This window comes from Gopherus evgoodei, chromosome 2, assembly GCF_007399415.2.
Source record: "Gopherus evgoodei ecotype Sinaloan lineage chromosome 2, rGopEvg1_v1.p, whole genome shotgun sequence".
NCBI lineage: Eukaryota > Metazoa > Chordata > Testudines > Testudinidae > Gopherus > Gopherus evgoodei.
Genome location: NC_044323.1, coordinates 236,584,124 through 236,600,266, shown reverse-complemented (window position 1 = coordinate 236,600,266; position 16,143 = coordinate 236,584,124). Strand labels below are relative to the sequence as shown.

Here is a 16,143-nt window from a genome sequence, read left to right as displayed (position 1 = left end):
TCACATTTATCTTGATCTGCTTCTACACCTTCACTCTCTGTGTCACTTGGCAATATCCATGGTTGGTGGGCAAGCTGAAATTGATGTAATAATTCATCCTGTCATAAACAGATACATTTTAGATAAATTACATAGAAGGGTTGGCTTTGAATACTGATAGAAGCAAGCACTTCAATCTCAGTTAATTGGACGGATGAAAGCCTCAATAAAATCCAGTACTCCCTCATCAAAATAACCCACAATTTAAATGGTTTTCAGATAAGGCAAGAAAATTTGGGGCTTATTTTACTTCTCCTGTTAATCTGAGAAAGGATTTGTTTTTGAATTAATATTATTATGGATTCCTATACACTTATCTTGGAAATACAGTCATACAAAACCCAATGGAAACATGTTCTGAATGCCAGTACTCCATATATCTCAATATTACCAGGATCACGTCCTGAGATATCATGCAACAAGAGGGGAACAGGTTTTGATCCAGTGGGGCTTGATCCTGCTCCCATATAAGTCAAAGGCAAAACTCCCATTGACCTCTATAGTGCAAGATCAAAAAGCAGAAACCTTACCCAAAGCCTGCTGAAGTCAATGGAAATTTTTCCATTGACTTCAGTCGGAGAAGGAGCAGGATCATGAAGAATTATTTAAAACTTATTTTTACCTCCAACATATCACAAAGCTATTGGGATAGTGGAAGTGGGGCTTTGAACAATTGATCAGCATCAAAATGTAAATACTATTTTTATTAAGAGACGGCTGGGCATGTGTTTATATTTTAAACTGTTTACAGTCAGTTCTTAATATAAAATAATACAATGGCAACTTTCTTTATAATATTCTTGGGTTTCAGAGAGAGAGGCGGGGAAGGGCAGTTTAGCAACCAAATGTAAACAGATGGTCTTAACATTTCAGTGGTAAGTCTGACTGAAAATAAAGGTTATAAAGATCATGAACCAGATCTTCAGAATCTTGCTCTAAATACTCAGAATCTGTTACCTTACATATGAATAGGGAAGGCTTTAAAAAAAATTCTATTAACAAAAATTCAAGTTCAACAATGAAAGTTGCTGTGCATAGAGCTGAGGTTAAAAAATTTTAGCATTATGAACCTTTATTTTTATTGTGTTTTCTTAGTTGCAGTGACTGTAGTGCAGAGCTGGGCAAAGTTTTCTGGTTTATGGAACAGAATTCCTGAAGCATGGGAGCATTGTTTATGCTGCTATCACACTGATTAGTCCACTTTTTTAGCCCTTCTGATCATCTGGTCACTCCACGATTTTCCTAAAGCATAAGGACAGAAAAGACGGTTACTCACCTTTGTAACTGTTGTTCTTCGGGATGTGTTGCTCATATCCATTCCAATTAGGTGTGCGCACGCCACGTGCACGCTCATCGGAAGATTTTTAACCTAGCAACACTGGGTGGGTCGGCTGGGTCACCCCCTGGAGTGGTGCTGCTATAGCGCCAGATATATACCCCTGCCAACCCAACGCCCTTCAGTTCCTTCTTGCTGGCTACTCCAACAATGGGGAAGGAGGGCGGGTTTGGAATGGATATGAGCAACACATCTCGAAGAATAGTTACAAAGGTGAGTAGCCGTCTTTTCTTCTTCGAGTGCTTGCTCATATCGATTCCAATTAGGTGATTCCGAAGCCTTACCTAGGTGGTGGGGTCGGAGTGAGATGTTGCAGAATGCAAAACTGCTGAGCCAAAGGACTGCTGGATTCTCTGGACTGCTGAACCAATGCGTAATGTGAGGCAAAGGTGTGAATCGATGACCAGGTAGCGGCGCGACATATATCCTGGATTGGGACATGGGCCAGGAAAGCGGCAGATGAGGCTTGCACCCGAGTAGAATGGGTGGTGAGATGGCTAGTTGGAATGTGAGCCAATTCATAGCATGTTCGGATGCATGATGTCACCCAAGATGAAATTCGTTGGGAAGAGACCGGCATGCCTTTCATCCGGTCTGCCACTGCTACAAAGAGCTGAGGTGGACGTCGGAAGGGTTTGGTTCTCTCGATATAAAAGGCGAGAGTCCTGCGGACATCCAAGGTATGTAGTTGTTGTTCCTGACGCGATGAGTGCGGCTTCGGGAAAAAGACTGGGAGAAAGATGTCTTGATTGACAGGAAAAGCAGACACCAGCTTAGGGAGGAAAGAGGGGTGCGGTTGCAGCTGTACCCTGTCCTTGTGGAATACCGTATACGGGGGATCCGCTGTCAAAGCCCAAAGCTCCGATACTCGTCTTGCCAAGGTGATAGTGACGAGGAAGGCTGTCTTCCAGGAGAGATACAGCAGCGAGCAGGTGGCCAGAGGCTCAAAAGGGGCACCCATAAGCTTGGCTAGCACCAGGTTTAGATCCCAGGTAGGCGTCGGGTGTCTGACTTGAGGGTACAACCGCTCCAATCCCTTAAGGAACCTGGAAACTATGGGGTGAGAAAAGATTGAACTGCCACTTTCCCCCAGATGGAAGACGGAAATAGCTGCCAGATGCATCTTTATAGAGGAGAACGCCAGGCCCTGCTCTTTCAGGGACCATAGGTAATCCAGGACAGTAGGGACAAATACCTGTCCGGGGACTAAGTTTCTCCTACTGGTGCGCTCAGAGTAACGCTTCCACTTGGAGAGATATGTCGTCCTCGTGGAAGGCTTCCTACTGCCCAAGAGCACCTGTCGTACTGAGGCAGAGCAACGCAACTCAGACTGGCTCAACCACACAGCAGCCATGTTGTGAGATGAAGGGATTGCAGGTCCGGATGGTGAAGCCTGCTGAAGTCCTGTGTTATGAGGTCCGGCCAGAGTGGAAGGGGGATCGGGTCTGCCACTGAGAGGTCGAACAACAGGGTGTACCAATGCTGCCTCGGCCGTGCTGGAGCAATGAGGATCAGGTGGGCTCTGTCTCTGCGGAGCTTGAGTAGGACTCTGAGGATGAGCGGAAATGGTGGGAAGGCATAAAGTAGGTGCCTCTTCCAAAGGATCAGGAATGCGTCTGAGAGGGAGCCCGGGGAGCGTCCTTGGAAGGAGCAGAACACCTGGCATTTCCTGTTCTCTTGGGAGGCAAAGAGGTCTATGTGGGCAAAGCCCCACCTCCGGAAAACAGAATGGATAACATCCGGACGAATCGACCACTCATGAGACAGGAAGGACCTGCTGAGGTGATCTGCCAGAGTGTTCTGGACTCCTGGGAGAAAAGACGCCACCAAATCGATAGCGTGGGTTATGCAAAAGTCCCAGAGGCGGATGGCTTCTTGACAAAGGAGGGAGGAGCGTGCTCTGCCCTGTTTGTTTATGTAAAACATGGCCATAGTGTTGTCCGTGAACACTGATACACAACGGCCTTGTAAATGGTCCCAAAACACCTGGCATGCTAGACGGACTGCTCTCAGCTCTCTCATATTGATGTGCAGGGCCAGCTCTTGGGGCAACCAGAGGCCTTGAGTGTGAAGGCTCCCGAGGTGGCAACCCCAACCCAGAGATGACGCGTCTGTGGTTAGGGCAACCAAGGGTTGCGGTGCGTGGAATGGCATCCCTGCGCAGACCAGAGAGGGGTCTAACCACCAAGTGAGGGAGTCGAGAACCTTCCTGGGGATAGTGAGCACTGAATCCAGACTGTCTCTGTGTGGATGGTATATTGAAGCAAGCCAGGTTTGGAAAGGATGGAGACGTGGCCTAGCGTACTTGGTCACGAAGGTGCAGGTGGCCATGTGACCTACTAGGCCAAAGCAAGTGCACACCGACGTTGTGGGAAAGGATTGATGACTTCGAATTATTGAAGCCATTGTTTGAAAACGCGACTGGGGGAGGCAGGCTCTGGCCAGATTGGAGTCCAGAACAGCTCCGATGAAGTCTATTCTCTGCGTGGGTGTCAGAGTAGACTTTTCTGTGTTGATCATGAGGCCTAGGCTCCCGAAGAGGTCTTTGATGATGCACAGGTGCTGCGATACTTGTGACTGGGAAGTCCCTCGAATGAGCCAATCGTCGAGATACGGGTAGATGTGTACTCGACAACACCGGAGGGAGGCGGCTACTAAAGCCATGCATTTGGTGAAGACCCTTGGAGCTGTAGAAAGGCCAAAGGGAAGTACCATGAACTGAAAGTGTTGGTGGTTGACAACAAAACGGAGGTACCGTCTGTGTGGTGGGTAAATGGCGATGTGGAAATAAGCGTCCTTCATATCGAGGGTGGCATACCAGTCTCCCGGATCCAGGGATGGGATGATGGTCCCCAGGGATACCATGCAGAATTTCAGCTTTATCAGGAATTTGTTGAGTTCTCGCAGGTCTAGGATCGGTTGTAGACCTCCTTTTGCCTTGGGGATTAAGTAGTAGCGGGAATAGAACCCCTCGCCCCTCGTGTCTTTTGGCCCCTCCTCTATGGCTCTCAGTTTTAGGAGCGCCTGGACCTCTTGTAAGAGGAATTGCTCGTGAGAGGGGTCCCTAAAGAGGGATGGGTAGGGAGGATGGGAGGGGGGGTTGAAACAAACTGGAGGTGGTATCCTATTTCCACTGTGCGGAGGACCCAACGATCTGAGGTTAGCTGGGACCAGGCAGGGAGGAAATGGGAGAGGTGGTTGAAAAAGGAGGGAGAAGGATCCGGTAGGATAACTGGTGGGCCGTCCTCGGGCGTCCCATCAAAAGTTTTGCTTGGGCCCCGGTGGTGGTTTAGGAGGAACTTGACTTTGGGGTTCCTTGAGGGCCAGACTGCCTCCGCCGATTCCCCCTGCCATGCCTTCTGGTAGCGTCCTGACGTGGCCTAGTTTGGTTGTAATGGCGGTGTGGCTGGGGCCGGAAGGACCTTCGTTGGATCACTGGCTTGTGCATGCCCAGCAAGCGCATTATGACACAATTGTCCTTCAGACTTTGCAACCTGGGGTCAGTTTTGTCTGAGAAAAGGCCCTGGCCCTCAAAGGGTAAATCCTGAATGGTCTGCTGCAATTCAGGGGGAAGGTCTGAAGCCTGGAGCCAGGAGATATGCCTCATCGTCACTCCAGATGCCAGAGTTCTGGCAGCCGAGTCCACTGCATCCAGAGAGGCCTGGAGGGAGATTCTTGCTACCTTTTTACCCTCTTCAAGCAGGGCCGTAAACTCAGGACGGGACTCCTGGGGAAGAAGCTCTGTAAACTTCCCCATGGACACCTACGTATTAAAGTTATACTGACTTAGGAGGGCTTATTGGTTTGCCACCCTAAGTTGGAGGCCCCCAGCCGAGTATATTTTGCGGCCTAGGAGGTCCATGCGTCTAGCCTCCTTCGCCTTAGGAGCTGATGCTTGCTGGCCATGATGCTCCCGTTTGTTCACCAATTGGACAACCAGAGAGCAGGGAGGTGGGTGGGTATAGAGATATTTGTACCCCTTTGAGGGGACCATATATTTCCTCTCTACTCCCCTAGCTGTAGGTGGAATTGAAGCTGGGGATTGCCAAATGATGTCCGCATTGGCTTGTATAGTGCGGATGAACGGGAGAGCCACTCTAGTAGGTGCATCAGCCGATAAGATGTCCATGACGGGGTCCTCTATTTCAGTGACCTCCTCCATCTGCAAGTTCATATTATGGGCCACTCGCCTCAAGAGGTCTTGATGGGCCCTGAGATCGATTGGTGGAGGGCCTGTGGAGGATGTTCCTGCTACTGCCACATCAGGTGAGGAGGAGGAGGAGAGGCCCGGGATCAATGGGTCCTGAGGTGGGTCGTGTACTTGAGGGGTGTCATCTGCATCAGGTGGAACCTCGGTGACTGGAGATGGAATTGGAGCCTCGTCTGTGCCCGTAGGGGAAGGGCGGCTCACTGTCGCCTCTGGTACCTGGTGTTCTGACAGGGCCGAGTGTTGAGCCACTGATGGGGCACCTTGGGCCTGGTGGTATGCCCATGGTGTCCAGAAGGACCAGTGATGAGGCCCTTGTTTGTGGCTTTGTCTGTCCGGATATTGGCTGGGGACGTCAGAGTCACCCTCCTGATGGTAGGATGCACTGCCAGCCTGAGACGAGACTGATATGTGTCTCGAAGGCCACAGTGGTGCCGAGAGACCCTGGGAGGGCAGCACTGTTTTTGACGCTCAATCCCGGGGCGGTACCGGGAGCTATGGCGATACCGCAAGTGAGACTGGGACCTTCTACTGTACCAGTGCAGGGAGGTTAACCAGGATCTCAAGTCCCTTCATCTGGAGCGACTGCGATACACATTACCGAGATCGGTGCCGAGAGCCGGATCAGTACCAGGAGTATCTGTCCAGTAAACGAGATGTTGAACGTCGCCGCGAGTGCGACCGGTACTGTGATGGAGAGCGGAGCCGGGACTGCGAGTGGCGCCGGGAGCGGGAATGACGTGATCGAGAGCGTCTGCAAGACCGTGATCTGGAATGATGTCTCTCTGGTGGACTGACGGAAGGAGGCCTTACCAGGGCTGGCTTGCCGATGGATTGAACAATCCGCACCGGCGGTGCCGGGGGTTGAGGATGTATCGGCTCCATCACAGCAATGAGCTCCCTTGCCGTAGAGAAGGTCTCCAGCGTAGAAGGCAGAACAAGCTCAACCACAGCAGGAGCTGGGGAGCTGTTTGGCACCTGACTCAACGGCCCTTGTGGGACCGGAATCGACGGTGCCGAGCCAGGTGGAGCTGCAATCTGTGGTGCCGGCGTCGACGGTGCCGTAACAGATGATGGTGCCCAATGAACCATCTTAGACGAGTGCTCTTTCTGCGAGGCTGGAGTCGGAGCACTATGTTGTTTCCCAGTTGGGAAAGGGAGTGGTGCTGAGGAGTTGGTGCCGGTAGAGGTCGGTGCCGGGACTCCTTCTCGGTACCGGAGTGATCCGGTGCCGAAGGGGCACTCCTTACTGAGGCAGTCTGTTGGGCGCTCGGTACTGATGTTGCAGGACTAAATGCTGACTCCATGAGGAGCTGCTTCAATCAAAAGTCCCGCTCCTTCTTTGTCCTTGGTTTAAATGACTTGCAAATGCGGCACTTATCAACAAGGTGGGATTCCCCTAGGCACTTGAGGCAGGAGTCGTGGTGATCCCCTATTGGCATCGGCTTCTGGCACGCCGAGCACGGTTTGAATCCTGGTGCCTTGGGCATGGGCCCACACCGGGGTGGAGGAAAGGGGCTAATCCCCGACCCCCTCTTCAACTATATACACTAACTATGAATAGAAGTACTAACACTAACTATAACTACAAGAACTCGAACTATAAACACAGTAAAGAGCAAAGAACTACGAGAAGCTAGGGATCTGGAGATCAGCAAAGCCGTGCTCCACAGTTCCAACGACCGTCACGGGCAATAAGAAGGAACCGAAGGGCCGCTGGGTCTTCAGGGGTATATATCTGGCGCTATAGCGACACCACTCCAGGGGGCAACCCAGCCAACCCACCGAGTGTTGCTAGGGTAAAAATCTTCCAACGAGTGTGTGTACTCAGCGCGCGCACACCTAATTGGAATTGATATGAGCAAGCACTCGAAGAAGAACAAGGAGAGTTTTTCAAAGCAACTCTGTAGAACAGAATCAGAATACCTCACAAACAGATCCCCCATGGCATAAAATATATGAATATGGAACTCTATCCTACACTTCTTCACTAGCCTGAGATACTATGGAAGGTATATATGGAATTCCTATGATTTTGGAGAATTGTCCAGCATTGTCCATTATTAATTGATTCCTTTAATAAAGAAACAGGAGACTGCACATGGCCGTATTGAAGAAAAGTGGAAGAGAGTGCACTGAACATTGAGGCATGCATGGAACTCATTTAGTTCTTAAATTTTTCCCACATATTATTGCCACATATGAAGTTTCTGCCATGGAAGTGCCACTCAAGTACAATAAAGCTGCCTAGAGGAATTTTACTCTGTGTAGCTGCCCCTTTCTCCAGCACACTGCTTTGGAAACCTCTTCCTCTTTTCCGCGCCCCGCACTACTGAAGGACAGCAGCAAGAGCCTGGGAGACACTTTTGATGGGACGGGAATAGACCACATGCTGTCCAAGTAGAGATACAGCTATAGTCAACGTTCTCTTAAGTAATTCCATTACTAGTCCCAGTGCCATCACTAGTAGAGGAGTGGGCATGAGCACACACAGTACTCCAGAATCTGTCTGTAAGCGATCAGACAACTGCAAACAGTAAAGAACAAGGGCAACTAAAAAAAGTGAATAAATGTAATTTTTGAACCAGCTGTAGTAATCTCCCAAGAAAAATTATAAACAAATTAGTTTGTTCAACTCACTTAAAAAATGTGGCATAGGGAACAATCCTTCATTAGCAGGGAGATCAGTAGGTGTTCTCACTGCATTATTGCATTTTTAACATCTATAATTTTATAAATAAAACTCTTTGCCTTAGAGCCAAATTCCGCACTGTGCCTCTAAGAGGTTCAGCAGAGAATCTGCAGCCCAAATGGGATGGGGAGAGTTTAAGCCACTTTTGTTCCCTTTCAGTCCTGGGCTGCTTCAGGGAATCATGCGGTCCCCAAGTTAACTTAGACAATCGTCAAGGCCTGTGTAAGATACAGCAGTCTCTCAGGGCTGCACTATGGGCTGCAGCTCAGAATCTTCACAAACCAGTATACTGTGGCTCTGCCCCTGATCCCCATCACACCAGCACCTGTGTTGGGGAGAATCCAGCCCTGTCCAGAACCAGCATGTTAGATCCCCTTTATGCCATTCCAGCCCTCTCACCCAGGTAAAGGGATCTGAGAAGGGATAACAATTTGGCTTTCAGTTACACCAGTGTAAATTGAGAGTAAGTCCACTGATGTCAAGGACTTGCTCTGGATTTACCTTAAGCTAACTGAGAGCAGAAGTTGCCCCTTAAGGTTAAATGCCTCACTCTATGATAAACTCAAACTAGTTCAACTTTTCCTCTTGTTAACAGACACGTTAAAACAAAAATGTACATTTACTGAAAACAACTTTGAGTTATTCAGACGTGTAAATTAATTGTAAAATTCCATTTGTTCAAGAAATGAAACTGAAAACAAGAAAGTCAATGGGGCTCTTTTCCTTCAACACCAGTTTGTAAGAACTATAAATGAACTGTGTCAGACACTAATGGATTCTGTCCTGAACAGAAAAACAGAATTCAGCTTTTTTTTTTTTAATCAAACTACATAAAATACTTCAGGAAAAACTAAATGCCTAAAATGGTATGTACAGAAGGGTATAAAACCTTGATTTATTAATTTTATAGAGATAATTAAAGCTATTTCTCCAGGTAACATTTCTGTGTTATAATTCAGTTTGACCTTGAACAGAGCTGGTAATATAACACACCTGCTGGTGCTACAAGGTGTTATCTATTCCAAGAGACAGGCATTCATATGTTGAAGTATTCTGATCATTAGGTAACTTATAATTCTTTTTGAGGGGGATTAAAGAGCTAAGGTCTTGGGAATTTTTAAAAAGCTTAACAGCTGACATGTTGAATCTTTGCCAAATTATTCAAGAACTGTTCTAACACCAAGCCTGGTTAGAATATTTGTCTCTGTCACAAGACAAAATAATAATTTTTCTGGATTTTATTTATTAGTAGTATTTTCTTTTCAGAGTTCAGTCCTTCCTTACATAACCCTGATTCACATTAAAAGCTGTACAGGAAATGTACTTAGAGCACTAACAGATATATTTAAAATAGTGTTTACTGAATTAGTTCATCATCTTTTAACTATTATTTCTGTAAAGTTACTCCTGATTTACACCCGGGTAAGTGAGAATAGCAGATTGCCTGTTTTCTTTTTTCTCAAGCTTTCAGCCTAGCCTCCTGTACAGTAAATGCAGTATAGCCATGGTGCACTCTCATCTAATGGAATTTCTTCTTTCATGGCATGTGCCTAGAAGGAATAAATGTAACTTTCCCCTCTTATCTTCTCCTTTACATAGCATATATACTGAAATGGGAGTGGAAACAACCACTATCAGTTATAAAGACTGCAAAACAGTTTCCAATGTAAAATTCCATTTTCACATCATAATTTAACCTGACCTCTCATGCAAACTTAAAAGGAAGAGCTGGGTCATATTTGCCATGGAATTTTTGTTAGGGCTTCCTGACCCTTCCCAGCAAATCCACAACAATTTAGTTGCCTCTAGGATACAAAGGGGCCTCTTAATTGGCCAAGAGGATTCAGCCAACTTAAGAACATAAGAACGGCCATACTGGGTCAGACCAAAGGTTCATCCAGCCCAGCATCCTGTCTACCGACAGTGGCCAATGACAGGTGCCCCAGAGGAAGTGAACCTAACAAGTAATGATCAAGTGATCTCTCTCCTGCCATCCATCCCCACCCTCTGACAAACGGAGGCTAGGGACACCATTCCTTACCTATCCTGGCTAATAGCCATTAATGGACTAAAACTCCATTAATTTATCTAATTCTCTTTTAAACCGTTATAGTCCTAGCCTTCACAATCTCCTCAAGTAAGGAGTTCCACAGGTGCGCTGTGTGAAGAAGAACTTCCTTTTATTTGTTTTAAACCTGCTGCCCATTAATTTCATTTGGTGGCCCTTAGTTCTTATATTATGAGAACAAGTAAATAACTTTTCCTTATTCACTTTCTCCGCACCACTCATGATTTTATATACCTCTATCATATCCCCCCTAAGCTCCTCTCTTCCAAGCTCAAAAGTTCTAGCCTCTTTAATCTCTCATCATATGGGACCCGTTCCAACCCCCTAATAATTTTAGTTGCCCTTCTCTGAACCTTTTCTAATGCTAGTATATCTTTTTTGAGATAAGGAGACCACATCTGTATGCAGTATTCAAGACGCGGGCGTACCACGGATTTAGATAAGGGCAATAAGATATTCTCCATCTTACTCTCTATCCCTTTTTTAATGATTACTTACATCCTGTTTGCTTTATGACTGCAGCTGCACACTGTGTGGAAGTCTTCAGAGAACTATCCACGATGACTCCAAGATCTCTTTCCTGATTAGCTGTAGCTAAATTAGCCCCCCATCATATTGTATGTATATTTGGTGTTATCTTTTCTAATGTGCATTACTTTACATTTATCCACATTAAATTTCATTTGCCATTTTGTTGCCCAATCACTTAGTTTTGTGAGATCTTTTTGAAGTTCTTCACAGTCTGCTCTGGTCTTGACCATCTTGAGCAATTTAGTATCATCTGCAAACTTTGCCACCTCACTATCTACCCCTTTCTCCAGATCATTTATGAATAAGTTGAATAGGATTGGTCCTAGGACTGCCCCTTGGGGAAAACCACTAATTACCCCTCTCCATTCTGAAAATGTACCTGTATTCCTACTCTTTGTTCCCTGTCTCTTAACCAGTTCTCAATCCATGAAAGGATCTTCCCTTTTATCCCATGACAACTTAATTTACGTAAGAGCCTTTGGTGAGGGATCTTGTCAAAGGCTTTCTGGAAATCTAAGTACACTATGTTCACTGGATCCCCCTTGTCTACATGTCTATTGACCCCTTCAAAGAACTCTAATAGATTAGTAAGACATGACTTCCCTTTACAGAAACCATGTTGACTTTTGCCCTACAATTTATGTTCTTCTATGTGTCTGACAATTTTATTCTTTACTATTGTTTCAACTAATTTGCCTGGTACTGATGTTAGACTTATGGGTCTGTAATTGCCGGGATCAACTCTAGATCCCTTTTTAAATATTGGCATTACATTAGCTATATTCCAGTCATTGGGTACAGAAGCTGATTTAAAGGACAGGTTACAAACCATAGTTAATAGTTCTGCAATTTCACATACGAGTTATTTCAGAACTCTTGGGTGAATGCCATCTGGTCCCGGACACTTGCTACTGTTAAGTGTATCAATTAATTCCAAAACCTCCTCTAGTGACACTTCAATCTGTGACAATTCCTCAGATTTGTCACCTACAAAGGATGGCTCAGGTTTGGGAATCTCCCTAACATCCTCAGCCGTGAACACTGAAGCAAAGAAAGAACTTCCCATTGTAAACAGCTGCATCAAGTATTATGGGGCAGAAATGCTTATTAAGTATGTTCAGAAAGCCCACCTCTCCTTTTCTAAGCATCCAGGAGCCAAGGCATGCCGGACAGCCAAAAAGGAGTACTCATGGCTAACAGAGTGGTGATGGCAGAGGCCACATTGCTCTGGTGGCCAGGTTCTGTCCCCATACGGCCTGGGTAGGTAAGAGAGTCATGGACTGCTTTCTTCAATTAGGGGGCAAGGGGAAATGCAGTTGCCACCACAGCTTTTCCCTAAACTCACAGCCTTCCCCAGTGGATATCTCCAGGGTGACTCCCCAAAGTAATGGAAAGTTATTCAGGAACATGGTTAGTGAGTGACATGTTGGGCTTGTGGCCAGGCCACTGGCAGACAACGTTACATTGCCCCCAGTAAGCAAAGGAAGACCACCTGGGAACAGAAGCCAATGAGGAGAAGGCAGGCAGGGTTATGAGGGACTTTCAGTACTGCTTGGGGATGAGGAGGGAGATACCAAAATTTGTGCAGGTGCCACATCAAGGGAAGAGCAAAATCAAGGATTATCACAACTACAACCATAACAAGGCTGCACGTGTCAGAGGCCTGCAAGTGTCTGAGTTGTCCCTTCATTTTTCAATACAGATCAGAAGAAAGCAGGTGAGAAGGTCACCCCAAGATGTCACTTGTTGGGGCTCATATGCTCAGTGTATGTTTGTGGAGTGTTGCATCTACCCTGCCACCCTTAAAAGTTGAGGTGTTTGATATTGCATGGGCAGCACTCCCTTTAAGTCCAGACTTTGGTTATCTCCTGGAGGTCCTTTGCACATTTAGAGTTATCCCACATCTTTTCATTACTAATTCTTTTTGCATAGGAAGAGCCTGTACTATAGCCAGTGCAGATCACCAGGATGGAAAATGCAGTCATTGACTGTTGGAGACTGGGGTGTTTTATGCCATACATCAGGAATTACTTAATACAAATGGGGATTCCTAATATTTAAGTTTCTTCCACTTCCTAGTTCACCTTACAATTTTGACTCTAAGCAGGTAGGAATTGTGAGATGCAGTGTTATCCATTAGTCCACCTCTCAGACAGGAACACAGCTAAGTTTTTAAATGGATAAGGTTAATGGTCAGATGGCTCCTGACATGAGCCTTATTCATTTGGATGGAGTTTCCAGGGTATGGAGAAGCTGCTGTTTAAAATCAAGCAGGACTGGACCATTTTAAGGCTGTATGTTTCCCAGGCAGGAGGAGCATGGTCAAATATGCTGCTAGTGGAGAGTAGTCTCCCTGGCTTCCACTGTAGAAAGGTCCAGGAAAATATGAAAACCAAGTGAGGAAGCACTTTGGGTGGGATTCACATGGACTTAGGCTCCAAAGGTGGCAGATGCTTAAGTTCAACATTTAGGCACCACTGATATTCACAAAAGCCCTTCTCAGCTACTGTCTAATCCTATAGATGCCTAACCTCCCTTGGTCGTTAAGGTTATGGCATTAAAGACTCCCCAAAACATCTAAATGTCAGTGTCTGGGGGGGAAATACAACTGGAGGAGTGGGGAGGCTGAGTGGCTAGGCTCTCTGGCTCCTGGAAGGAGGCTGAGCCGTCAGGCTTTGTGTCTCTCTGGCAGCTGGGCTGGAAGGCTCTTGTAAATGTCACAAGTGATTTTTTTTTCCCTCGAAAACCCTTTCTGCAAAAAAATTTCATGTTTGTGGCATTTCATTTCAGTCCATTTCAAAAATGCACAATTTTCAGAGGAAGGGGATGTCAGTTTTCCAGCCAGATCTAATGGGAATGCCTGGCTCCCCACCTTCTACAGCTGTGGAGTCACTTTTGCCTCAGTTTACCCATCTCCACAGCATACACTACAACTCTCTAAACAACAGCGATTTTTAAAATTTTTGCTCTAAAAATAATTTCCCTGATTTGACATCTTTTATGCCCTATGTCATTTCCAAACCCATTTTAAGGACAGTAATATGCTTTCAGAAATAGCTCATCTAAAGGAAATGCTAATATAACTCTGCAAAAATAGCATTAAAGTCTCTGTACTAACCAACCTATTTAAAAAGTGTTCTAAATTCAGTAATTCAATTTCCAAAGTAACTTGTCTTTCTTTTCATCGCAGACTAATTATGTAAAACCCACTACTATGTAAGAAACAGGCTTTTTTTAATGCTATGAATCAGCCCATTTGCAAAGCAGTATTAAACTTATTAGCTACTGGCTCTATTATATTAGCTTTTCTTCTCATTTCAAAGTAATTTAGTGATATTATAAAGCAAATCTACCAATTCAAAACTTTAGTAATCACTATTATCTGTCAAATATTGAGTGGCTTTTCTGTTGGATAAAAGTAAGATTAGTCAGCTCTGTGAACAAAAAATTAATCCTTACATTTCTTAAAAAATCTTGATTAAAATTCCATACATAAGCATTCTCATAGAAATTGTATTGCTCTCAGTGGGCATTAATTCTGCTGTAGTTTATGAACTTCTACCAAAAAAAATCAAATCAAGTTTCAAAATAAATAAATATATTCCTCCAAGCCTAACTACAAGGAACTAAAATACAAATAAAAAACCCTCACATCCTAATTTTATAGTTTTTATGGTCTTAAAATTAGTAAAAAATAAATATATTGGAAATCTTACTTCTGACAAACTGATTCTTTGAGGGACAGTTCCGATAATATCTCCGCTCATTTGTACAGCTAGCCCTGAAGGAGTGCCAAGAGTCCTCCCAATTTGACTCTTAGACGTTAAGGATCTGCTTCTTTGCATACTAAGGATTCCATCCTTATTTCCCTGGTTGCTAGAGGTATGAGATCGTAGCAACAAACTATTTGGGGTTGCAGGTCTGCTTCCTGGAGTCGATGGCGTTGGAGGCCTGTTGTTCTGCATATTGGAAGTCTGAGGCCTACTGTTTGAGATACTGGAGACCTGCGCTCTGCTGTTAGTAGGAAGCGTTGGTGATTTGTTTCCTTGCAGCTGCAGCTGAATATTTTTCCCAGTTTGACTTGGTACTTGAGGCCTTGAATTTTGTCCTACTGTGGCTTGAAGATTTCCTGGATGATGTGATGTAACTAAATTAATATGTGGACTACTACTTGCTTCTTCCCAGAGTGCTAGGTCCTTTTCAATGTCTGCACACAGAAAAAAGACAACAGTAACATTAAAGTAAAAAGAAGGATACATTGAGGACGTGTCCACGTGGAGACTTGGTGCATGGCAAGCCAGGGTCTGAATGTACAGTGCTCTAGCCTGCTGCACACTAAATTGTCATGTGGACCCTGTGATCACAAACTAAAAGTTCCATGGGGCTCTTTGATGTTCTTCTGTTTGAAACAGCAGGTCAAAGAGCATTTTTGGTATATAATAGCAGGATCCATATGGACAGTTAAGCACAGCAGGCTAAAGTGCTGCAAATGTATACTGCACACTGTCTGTCTGTGTAGAGAAGCCTAACATACGTAATTTCTTTTCTTTGTGATTTTAAAATTGATTTAAAGTATGAATGAATGGTGAACACAGCTTGAGATTGTGGAGAGTAAACCTACTCTCTCAGCCACCCCTGCAATGGAAGACAGAGAACTAACAATCCAAAATATATGTTTTCGCAAGCCATTTCTCCTTCAAAGTTCATTCCTCAGAAATGGAATATGACATCACTTCGTAATTATCTTTTCTTGATATGAAAAGCATTAAAACCAATAATAACCTCCATTATTTCTCCCAAGTTATATTCCCTTAACTTCTATGAGGTTTCTCTTTAGTACTGGCGAAACTCTGGCTCTGAGCAAACCTCAGCTCTTCTGAGGGTGGAATCTAAACCCGATTCACAATCTGAATTTTACTCCTGGATCCTATCCTTATAACTGACCAAACATGCTTGAACTCTGGTGTGTTTGAAATTTTGACATATTCTGGATCTGAATTTTGTGGTTCCAATCCATCTCAGCATCTAATTCCATGGACACACGGTTTGAAAATGCACAGGTTTCAATAAGTTCAGCAGAAGCCATGCATTAAAATCCAAGCGTAGAATTTGGTCCATGAAGGGGCTTCAACTTTACACAAGCCAAACTCTCAATCAGTTCGGTGGGAGTTTTCCTTTCTAAGGTATTAAAAAATAAAGCCCTATCTAGGCCAGGACAATTCAGTGTTACTGACGAATCTTTGCTTCTGAATTCATTCAAAAGCTATTTA

General features: G+C 45.0%; 1 protein-coding gene across 2 annotated transcripts in view; it reads right to left on the bottom strand.

Moving 5' to 3' along the window:
* C2H8orf34 (chromosome 2 C8orf34 homolog) overlaps nt 1-16,143 on the bottom strand; it is a 285,116-nt gene that overhangs the window by 12,502 nt on the left and 256,471 nt on the right. For both annotated transcript variants that reach the window (XM_030553243.1, XM_030553244.1), the window contains exons 12-13: nt 14,590-15,080; nt 5-98 (exon numbers count right to left, since the gene is read on the bottom strand). In XM_030553243.1, the coding sequence (XP_030409103.1) occupies nt 5-98; nt 14,590-15,080 (585 nt within the window). The remainder of the gene's footprint in view (nt 1-4; nt 99-14,589; nt 15,081-16,143) is intronic.